Here is a 10,794-nt window from a genome sequence, read left to right as displayed (position 1 = left end):
AGGAAGAGGAGACTGAACAAGTTCATTACCAAGAGCTGCAGGTGCCATTAGAGTGTACAGACTCATCTGAGGGGAGTAAGGATCCTGAGACCTGCAGGATGACCAGGAATTTGCTTCCTGGATGTGAATTAGAATCCACTGCGGGCTCTGAGGCCATGCCCACCCCTGGACCCCACTCCTGGGGGATGTGGGCTGGGGCCCAGCAGGAGCTGATATAGTCTCAGAGCTCCCAGGTAAGTCCGACCTGCAGCCAGGACTGGAGTGGAGATCTGATGGGAAGAGAATGGAGTTGCAGGCGGAGGGACAGGGATGTACAAAGGCCCCAGACTGAAGGGCATTAGAGAAAGAGTGGCATGGCCTGCAGTTCTTCCCTGATAAGCCTTTGGATGGGATGAAATGAGAGCTGCTGGATCTGGGCATAGAGGCCAGATTGATTTTCAGATTTCAATATGCAGGTGGGGCGACTTGAAAGTAAAGCAAGGAGACATTTTTTAAGGGACAATAAATAGCAATTAGAACGCGTGGCCAGAGCTACCCTTCCCAGACTCACTCTTCCCTCGCAAGTTTCAAAGCAGCAGATGGCTCACTCGGCGCCTTTTAAAAATATACATGCTAAACGTCTTAGCTTGGTTCCAAGGAAGCAAATCATTTTCGAGCGTGACAAAAGGTTATAGAATACGGTGCTGTGTGGGCAGTGGGAGGGAGTCTTTCCCCGGACTGAGGTCGACATGAAGTGGGGGCGGGCTGGGCCTTGGGATTTGCCACCTGTGAGCTTTGTGACACCCGCATTGCTTCCTGGAACCAGGAGCTGCGGTTTGAGGCCCTGCCCAGAGCAAGGGGCACAGAGGGCGGTGGCTCATGTGAAGATTATGTGGGACATGGCCAGTTCATTCAATAGCCCCAGGGAGAAAGCTAATTCCTTTTTCTCTTCCAAGCTTTCTGACAGGTCAAGGAACAAGTCTCATTTAGGTGCCACTAAGTCTTTAACAGGTAATACATTTTGGAACTTTCTTATTAACAAAGACATTAAGTCTTGGCTAGAGCGTAAGACCTCTGCTTTATTTCTATTTTTTTTTATGCTCATGATTGCCTGCTATTTGCAGCAAGCAAGGCTGGCTTTCCATTGGGTAGTGATAGGTTTTCTTTCAACAGTGAGTGATTTAAACAAAAATATGACTTGTAAATGTTAAATAGAGGTGATAGGAAATATGGTGTAAATCACAACAGAGATATGCAGATGGGGAAATGCCAGAGAGACAGGAACAACCAACAGACCTGGCATTTAAATGCAGGCCCTGCTCACTGGTTGGGAGGTGCCTAAACTCCAGCACTGAGGAGCCTGGCAGTAAGGAGCCTGGCAGTGAGGGTGGGAGAGGTTCCCTGGGCGCTGTGGGAGTGTCCCCTACCACTCAGGCCTGCAGAGCTCCAAGAGGCATCAGTGCGACCCATCGGGGGTTCTTTCCAGGAGTTATACCCCTCACCATCCATAAGGATGGGTTTAGAGACAGGCTGGTGCAGATAATAACCTTGGCCCTGCCATTCTGAGCTGTGTGACCTTGGGCACATTCTTTAACATCTCTGAGCCTCAGTGTCTTCATCAATTAAATGAGTCTAAAATAAGGACCTCTCCCACAAGTTGGTTGGATCATTAAGTGAGGTAAGGAAAATAAAACACTTAGCAAAGTACCTGGCATATAGAGTGCAGTTAGTAAATATGAGCCATCCAACTTGAATTGAAATGAATTTGGCTTCATTTAAATTAATTAAGTCATGAAGTCAGTGAGTTCTGGAGCCAGAAGCCTCTGTAGCCTCCAAAACCAAGTCCAGAACTCTGGCAGCATCACCCTAATTAAGGATAATATCTGACCTAGTGGTCATTTTTAATGCAAGAACAGAACTATTCAACAGCAGGGCACCAGGTAGGCAAATGGTGTTGAATCCCTGCCATAAGCTGTCAGGAAAATAGCAAAATGATGTTGTAGAAGAACATTTAATATCATGGAAAGATACTTAGATATACAACTAGGTGAGAAAAGCAGTACACAAAAGAGTATGTACACATACTACAACACAGATGAACCTTGAAAACATGATGCTGAGTGAAAGAAGCCAGTCATAGAAAACCACTCCCATATGATCCATTTCTATGAAATGCCTGAGAAATATATCCTCAGAGACAGGAAGTAGAGTGGTGGTTGCCTAGGGCAGGGGGATGGATGGATTTAGGAGGTGTTATGATTAAGGGGTATGAGATTTCTTCTGGGGGTAATAAAAATGTTTTAAAATTGATTGTGGTGATAGTTGCACAACTCTGTGAATATACTAAATGCCATTGAATTATAGTTTAAATGGGTGAAAATGGGTAAATTATATGGCATGTGAATTATATCTCAATAAAGCAGTTAGTCCTAGCTGGTTTGGCTCAGTAGATAGAGCGTCAGCATGTGGCCTAAAGGGTCCTGGGTTCAATTCTGGTCAAGGGCACATGCCTGAATTGCAGGCTCAATCCCCATTGTGGGGCATACAGAAGGCAGCTGATTGATGATTCTCTCTCATCATTGATGTTTCTATCTCTGTCTCCCTCTCCCTTCCTCTCTGAAATCAATAAAAAATAGATTTAAAATAAACAAATAAAGCAGTTAAAAATATGTACAGTGTGATTGATTTCCTTTTGTAAAATTAAATCACACTACATAAGTTTAATCACTTTATCAAGATATATATCCTTGCAGTGGCTAAAGCCCCAAGACTGGTTGCCTCTGGCCACAATCAGCCATATCCCTTTATCCCCCCACCCCCCAGTTTCTATGCATGCTATGACATGAAAGTTGGAAGCTTAATAAAACTCTGCCAATAGAGGAATAATTTTGGTATATTGTATACATGTATTAATTATGTGTGTATATATATATATACATATGTATATATCTCAGTGTGTCTAGCTAGCTAGCTAGCTATGGAGAGAAAGAGAGAGAGACTGACTCAGGGGGAGAGGGCAATACAAATATATTTACAAAGGGTTTATGGGGAATTTCTTTCCTTTTTACTTAATCTATATTTTCTAGTTTCTACTATGACTATCTACTAACTATGGGAAAATAATGAAAGCCTTTTTCTGTCTCTCTTTAAGAACAGCTCATTTTGGATTTCAATGTCAACCAACTCAGCTTCCTACCTGGCACTCACGTCTCCCCAGGAATAAAACGGCCTTCCTTCAAGCCATTACCTTGTCCGTGCAGAGGGGCACGGCGAACCTCTTGAGGGTGGGGACAGGGACGATCCTGGAGTTCCCTTCGAAGCCTTGTTTCAGGTTGGCCAAGTAGAAGCAGTCGTACAGGCTGCTGTCCTCGTAGGCGATGACGTCAAACAGAAGGCAGCCGTCCTCTTCGTAGGCGTTGATGTGATGAAAGACCACCATAGGGTCCGTGTAAAACTTGGTGGACACGGGCTTCCCAGTCCTTTGGTTGACAATGTGAATGTAAGTCTGAAAGAAGAGGCACATCCAGTGGTCAGCTCCCCCTCTGTTGGCCCAGCGCGGTGGCCTCAGGTACGGGACAAGACCCAGCCCTGTCATGTACTGGCTCATAACCTGAGTGTCCCGTCCCCCCTCCGACCTTGTGTCCCACTCCAGAATGCCAGCCCCGCAGAGCACTGAGTATGTGGGGCTGTCACTTGCTGCATGTCTGGGATCATCTCTTTCCCACAGAGAGGAAGTTTGTGGGCCAGGGCTTCTGTGTCCCCAGGACAGTGTTTGGGGAAGGCCCCGGGGGGTGCACTGTTTCTCTTGGTTGTGATTCCAGGTGGGCGGCAACATACCAGCTCCCTGGAAATGGCTGAGTTGGAGAGAACTGGCGAGGTGCCAGAGCTCTAGGGCTTCCCAGGCTCCATCCACAGCCAGAGCCCCTAACACTCTGAAACCACACCTTCCCTTTTGGGTCCCCTCTCCAACCTGCACCACAGAGCCTGCAACCGGGATGCGGTTGCCACAGCAACACCCCTGCCCTGGAGGGCTGAGTGACCTGGTTCTAGCTAAGGATCCCACATGGGTATCTGCTCATGAGGCCGCTGCACACACTCTGGGTGTCACGAGGTGGTGTCACCCTGGGTGGTAATTAGCCAGATCTGTAGCCCCAGTTGCCTAATCCAAAGGGAGGGGTTGGGGGTTCTATCTTTTGGCAGCTCTGGCCCTATCACCCTCCTCCTGAAAAGAAGGGAGGGACCACTCCTGGCTGATCTTTCACCACCTCCTCCCTGCTTGTTTGTTTCTCTCTCACCTCCCTCAGAATCAAGCTTTGAATGTTGGGCAGGGTGCAGAGGAGGAAAGCTTTGATGGCATGGTGGTGGGAGTCAGCAGGACAGTGACTACAGGGGTAATTATTTTAGGCCTTCTCTTCCCTAGGATCCCAATCCCTGGGTCTTTCAGAAAGTTCTCTTCGAAATGTCTTCCAATGCTCTCCCAGGGCTCTCAGCCTGCCCTCCAGAGCCGGGGAATCCCCAGGGGCCTCAGGGTGGAGGCACAAGGGCCCTGCAGCTCCTACCAGTGGGATACGCCTCAGGTGTTTGAGGATTTTTTATTTTTGGTATGAGCACTCTCTAAGGAAGCAGTCTTTCTTTGCATTTGAAGAGAGTGAACACATAAATGAAAAACACTGCAGACAGGTTGACAAAAAGCTCAGCCCCTTTTTAATTGACATCCTGGGAGAAGTCAGAGACGTGGGGAGGCAGAACAATGGAATGCACACAAGAGACTACCTATGGTTCACCCTATGAGTAAACAATGTGGCCTAACTTCGCCATTCCCAAGAAGTGTTTGGGGGATTTAACTGGCTCCCCTGCCGCCCCCTTGCCCCACTCATTCATTCCACAAATATTTATAGAGGGTCTATGACATAGACAATTTCTCAGGAACTAGAGAGACAAAATAAAACCAAGCCTCTGCTTTCCTGCAATTTATATTTCAGTTGGGGTGGGGCCGACAGCCCATGATCAAATATATCATCTGTCAAGGATGATGAGAGCTACTGAGAAAAGTGAAGCAGACCCGGGGATGGAGAAGCCTGGGGAAGGGTCTGTTATAGATAAGTTCACCCAGGAAGGCCTCGAGGTCAGGGGGCTGGAGCTGAGACCTAGAGTAGTTTCGGCAGGAAGCCATGCGGGGAAGAATATTCCAGGGGATAGAAAACCCAAAGGTGCTGAGGCAGGAATGTGTGTGGCTGGTTTGAGATACAGGAGGAGGTGGAGTGAGCAGGGAGCCCCTGGTTGGGATTAGGTATGTAGGGATTTACAGGCCAAAGAGTGAGGCCTTTGGATCTTATTCCAAGGAATACCTTTCACCACCTCCTCCCTGCTTGTTTGCTTCTCTCTCACCTTCCTCAGAATCAAGCTTTGAATGTTGGGCAGGGTGCAGAGGAGGAAAGCTTTGATAGCATGGTGGTGGGGGTCAGCAGGACAGTGACTACAGGGGTAATTATTTTAGGCCTTTTCTTCCCTAGGATCCCAATCCCTGGGTCTTTCAGAAAGTTCTCTTCGAAATGTCTTCCAAAGCTCTCCCAGGGCTCTCAGCCCTGGGAAAGTAAGTGGAAGGCCTTAGCAGAGGAGGGACCACACCTAAGCCCTTTGTTCCTTTGAACACCTTACGCTCCTCCCTGAGAAGAAAATATAAGCCTTAAAGAGCGGGGGCGGGGGGGAGGGGGACGACACACATTTGTATATGTACATAAAGATGTGTGTGGTGCGTGGAAAGAGGAACAGAAGGATGTCAAACGGATATGGTAGTTCTCTCTGGAGAGGGCAATGGTTGCGGGGAAGAGTGGGGACGAGGTGGGAAGGGGCCTAACAGGTTGGTTTCTATACTTCCATATTATCTGAATGGCACAGAAGTATAGAAATTACTTGATATATTTCACAAGTAACAGCAGCAAAAAAAAAATACATACATACACATGTATATGCATATATATAGACATACACACATTTATACACATATACACATGTGAAGACATATATAGACATCATACCTACATGGACACACTCACATGCATCCACACATACATACTTGTGCACCCAGGTGTCCCTACATGGAAGATGTTTCTGTTGGACCATCTGGTGATGTCTGAACAATCTATGGCCCCCCTGCCCTGACATTACACAGCGGCCGCAGGGGTGCTGAAAAGCCCTTGTCAATGGACGATGGAGGCTGAAGGAGCCCAGATATTGGTTAGGACTGAGGTGAGTGGGGACTGCCTTGGTTGATGAGGCTACCTTTTCAGGACAGTCTCCTTCACTGATTATTGATATGGGACCATAAATGCCCAGCACCTTTGCCTTAACTCAGGACCTCTCTGAAGGACCAGCCTAAGTTCAGAACTCTCTGGAAGGTTGGCTGATGCCTCCGGGGAGGCTGTATGGTAGCTTACTTCCTCCTTTCCTACGAAACCTCCTCTGTGCTGACCTCTGTCTCAGTGTCCAGGGACACCTCACTCTGGCCGTCCTCATGTTGCGTGTCCTCATGAGGCCCAGCCAGGGTTTACCTTGTCCTCCCTGTGGAAAGCCAGGCAAGAAGCCCAGCTCACTCCCCGGATGTATGCAGTTGCCATCTTGAGAATATCCAACTTGAAGGGCTGCTCGAGAAAAACGATGTAGTTCTCGGTGACCCCGAAGCTGTGGTAATAGCTCGGGGAGAGGAGGGAGCGGGAGGGGATGGAGCAGAGCACCTCCGTGTGCTGCAGGGGGCTCTTCCTCTTCGTCCTGTCTGGAGAAAAGCAAGCCTCAGGCACCAAGCAGGGCCTGGCTACCCAGACCACAGCACCATCGCCAGCAGCAGAGCCCCTCTAACTGACCTGGTCACTAAGAACCTTGGAAAAGGAGCCGACGAGGAAAGCAGGTGAAGGGGTGCTGCCTAGCTGATGCAGGGCACAGGCCCACCCCACTCTGAGACCGGGTCCTGCATCTGAAAACAGTGAACCACAGTCAGACCTCTGGGCCAGGGGTCCACAACACAGCCCTGGGTTTAACCCGCCTCCACCTGCTTTTGGATGAAGGTTTATTCGAAACACAGCATGCTTCCTCCTTTATGCAGGGGCCACGGCTGCTTTTGCTTTTGAGCCACAGCAGCGCTGCTGAGTAGTTGCAACAGAGACTACCTGTCTGCAAAGCCTCAAATATTGACTCTCAGAAATATTTACTGGAAACGTTTGTCAGCCCCTGTTCTGGAGCAATGCTCTCAAACTCTGATGTGCATATGGATCAGCTGAGGAGCGTAATGAAACGTGGAGTTGGGCTCAGCAGGCGGGCTGGGCCTGAGGCTCCATCAGGCTGGCCCAGGGGAGGGGCCAGCTCCCAGGCTAATGCTTGGCTATTTAGCTAAGGACCCTCATCTGACATTGTGAGTTAATAGAAAAAGCATATTTTGGCGTCTGCCCCCAGGCCCTGGCACAGCGCTCCTAAAACCTGTGTAGTTTCCTAAGTAGTGAGAACATGAGGAACATCCCTTGTTCTAATGTTTGGTCTTTGACCCCATCCATGACCCCGGGCTCCTGAAAGCTCTGAAAACTCCCAAGTGATAAGACCATGAGGGGCATCTGTTGAGATGACTCTGGGTGGGCTCCAGGATGGGAGCTGGTCACCAGAAAGACCAAGTCATAATTACAGCTTGGAATTTTTCAACTCCATCCCTCATCCTCCAGAGAGGAGAGAGGGGCTAGAAATGGAGTTAATCATCCATCATGCCTACCTAAGAAAGCCTCTATAAAATCCCAACAGTATGAGGTTCAAAGAGCTTACACGTAAGCAAACACATGCACACTGGGAGCCTGAGGCACCCCAACTCCACGGGACAGGCATACCTGAGCCCCAGAACCTCCCAGACTCTACCCTCTGCATCTCTTCATCTGTATATTCATGTGTATACTCTATTGTGGCCTTTAATAAACTGGCAAACATGTTTTCCCTGAGTTTTATGAGCCGCTCCAGCAAATTAATTGAAACCGGGGTGGGGGTGGGGGGCAGAGGCCCTGATTTGTAGCCAAGTCGGGCAGAAGCTGTGGATAACCTGGGGACCTACTGCTTGTGATTGGCATCTGAAGTGGGGTAGGAGCAATCTTGTGGGACTGAGCCCTTAACCTATGGGGTTGTCACTATCAAGTAGATAGCCTTAGGATGAGTGAAATCACAGGACACCAGCGGGCATCACAGAGAACTGCTTGGTGTGGGGAACCTCTCTCCCCCCAGCCAGGGTCAGAACTGTTGTGAGTGTGTTGGAGTATCAAAGTGAAGGAGACACAAAGGTGGGGAAACTGGAGTTTTCCTAATACAGACATGTATTTCAGAGGATTTCATGCATTTCTCTTGCCATTGCCCATTCTGAAACACTTGGGAGAGACTAAGTACCTATTGGTGATGAGGGGTTTTTCCATATATTGTGACCATCAAGGTAGGCTGTATGATTCGCATTTTATAGATGGGAACCTGAGACTCGGTGGAATGATCTATCATTATGGCCAAAGTTACAGAGTAAACCAAGAAGACAGCCCCTTCGCCTGGCTACCTCCTCTGCTATGTGTTAGGGGTCATAACATTCACAGCATGAAGGACGAGAAAAATGAGATAATGGAGTAGTCCAAGTACCTCGCCCAGTGCCCAAACACGGAAGGTGCTCAGTACATGTTCAGCTTTCTTATTCCTCTGCAAGCATGAGTCACCCACGGGCCAAAAGGCCTCCCCTCCCAGGCCTGGGGCTGATTTCTAATGAGCTGTCTGCAAGCGTCTCTCCCTTCCTTGTGGCCACCTGTGCACATTGTGAACAGCTGGCTGGTGGGAGGGAGGCTGTGGGTTGCGGGTTAGTTCTTTTCTACACAAAACAAATGAAGCACAAAAGCAAACCAAAATGAAAGCACCCTGGCCTGGCAGGCAGGAGATGGGCGTGATCCTAGGGAAGCCACCAGCCGGGAGCAGGCGCTCGGGGTAGCTGCTTGCATGACGTCACTGTAGGCTGTGACCCTGGCATGTCACCTGATCCCCTGGGCCTCATAGTGCTCTGGAATATGAGGTGGTAAACTCAAATGCCTAGACCACCCCCAGGTCTGATGTTCTAGGATTCTAAGCTACACCCTAGATACGTTTATTGGTTTAATTAATAGGAGTTCCATTTAACAAGAATGCTCATTGCGCCTTCTGACTTCCGGGGCCTGCTCACATCTGCCAGCAGAGCCTGGTAGCTTGCTTAGGAGGTCCTACAGGACTGGGGAGAGGGAGCAGCCGGGAGCACAGATGGAAATCAGTTTTCCTAAACCAGGAGGCCAAGCCAAGCACCCGTATAGTTCTGCCCTATCTCCAGCCACCACGGGAGGCCTGGTCTCCTGGGTGAGGTGCCCACGAGGGTCCTGGACAAAATAAGGCCACAAGCCCCACCTTCCTCCCCGTCAGGAACACGCAATCGCAATTGGCCTGGGCTTCCCTCCAGGATCCCTGTGCTAAGTGGAGAAGGTCCAGAAGGCCTGCAGAGCAGGGTGGGGAACTGGAGTTGATCCCAGCAGGGCTGAGCTCCCTGAACAACCCTGGGAACCTGGCTTCGGGGGCTGGCATGAAAGTGGGTGGCACAGCCCTGACATACAAAAGTTGGTCAGAAGACTAAAAAAATGACAGGAAGGAAGGAAGGAAGGAAGGAAGGAAGGAAGGAAGGAAGGGAGGGAGGAAGGGAGGGAAGAAAAGAAGGGAGGGAGGGAGGAAGGAAAGGGAAATGGATAGATGAGAAATATATGGATGGATGTGTGGATAACAAATGAGTGGATGGATGGGTGGATGAAGGATGAATAAATAAATAAATAAATAAATAAATAAATAAATAAATTAACTGTAAGCTACAGAAAAGGTTAGAATAGTAAAGGATTCACTTCTTCCGAAAGAAAGCCCAGCAACATCTCTTTTCTCCTAGAGAAGGGAAATGAGCTCATGATCATCTGGACCATCTGGGAGGGAGAGTGTCAGACTGAGTCTGTGCCATGAACAAAAGTCAGAACTCTTCAGAGAGAGCCACCTGGTGTCCGTGCCTCTTGTACCCCCAGGACAACCTACCTGGTGCTGCGGCAGGGATCTTAAAGATCACATATTTTGTCTTCCCCTTGTCCACAATGGATGTGCCTATGTTGAGAACATTTCCAGCCGAATCATAATGAGGATGTGCCGTTGCCAGATTTATACCCACATATTTACGATAATCAACCTGAAAAATATGACAGGCACCTGGTTTTAAAAAGAAGAGAAGCTGAAATCCTATGAATAGCTGACTGATTCTAGGTTCAAAGATGAAGGCTAGTTCTGCACATTGTCTCATCTGAAAATAAGGCTGACTTCACCTTTCAAGAGAAGGCTTATTCTTGTGAACTGATATAACCTCATGGGGGGCCTCTACAGCAGATAGGTTGCAGGGGGTTAGTGAGCCGTGTGTTTTCTGTGGCAGTTTTTCAGATCCTGCTTCCTGGCCCTGTCAGGGTCCTCAGAGTGAATACAGGACACCTCACCACAGAGAGCTCTCAGCAATGACCTGTGCAGAGAGGCAGCCATAGTGCTAATTTTGGCCACGGCTCTGTGTCATTCTGCTGAAGTCATTTAAACCACCTTCTTTTGCATTCCACAGAGGCAGAAATCTCCAGGCCTCTCTCATAGGATTATTCTGGGGATGGAGAGGTTACAAAAACATTTGTTCAGCCCTGCCCAGTGTGGCAAAGTGATAGAGTATCAGCCTGTGCACCAAAGGGTGGCAGGAGGCAACCAATCCATGTGTCTCTCTCACATCAA

The 10,794-nt window shown here is 48.8% G+C and overlaps 1 protein-coding gene across 3 annotated transcripts in view; it reads right to left on the bottom strand.

Moving 5' to 3' along the window:
- Positions 1 to 10,794, bottom strand: part of BCO1 (beta-carotene oxygenase 1) — a 39,085-nt gene that overhangs the window by 11,053 nt on the left and 17,238 nt on the right. For all 3 annotated transcript variants that reach the window (XM_006754458.2, XM_006754459.2, XM_006754460.2), the window contains exons 5-7: positions 10,072 to 10,219; positions 6,531 to 6,751; positions 3,227 to 3,484 (exon numbers count right to left, since the gene is read on the bottom strand). In XM_006754458.2, coding sequence (XP_006754521.1) covers positions 3,227 to 3,484; positions 6,531 to 6,751; positions 10,072 to 10,219 — 627 coding nt within the window. The remainder of the gene's footprint in view (positions 1 to 3,226; positions 3,485 to 6,530; positions 6,752 to 10,071; positions 10,220 to 10,794) is intronic.

The sequence above is a fragment of the Myotis davidii genome, unplaced genomic scaffold, assembly GCF_000327345.1.
Source record: "Myotis davidii unplaced genomic scaffold, ASM32734v1 scaffold391, whole genome shotgun sequence".
Lineage (NCBI taxonomy): Eukaryota > Metazoa > Chordata > Mammalia > Chiroptera > Vespertilionidae > Myotis > Myotis davidii.
This window is presented reverse-complemented; position numbering and strand designations above follow the sequence as displayed.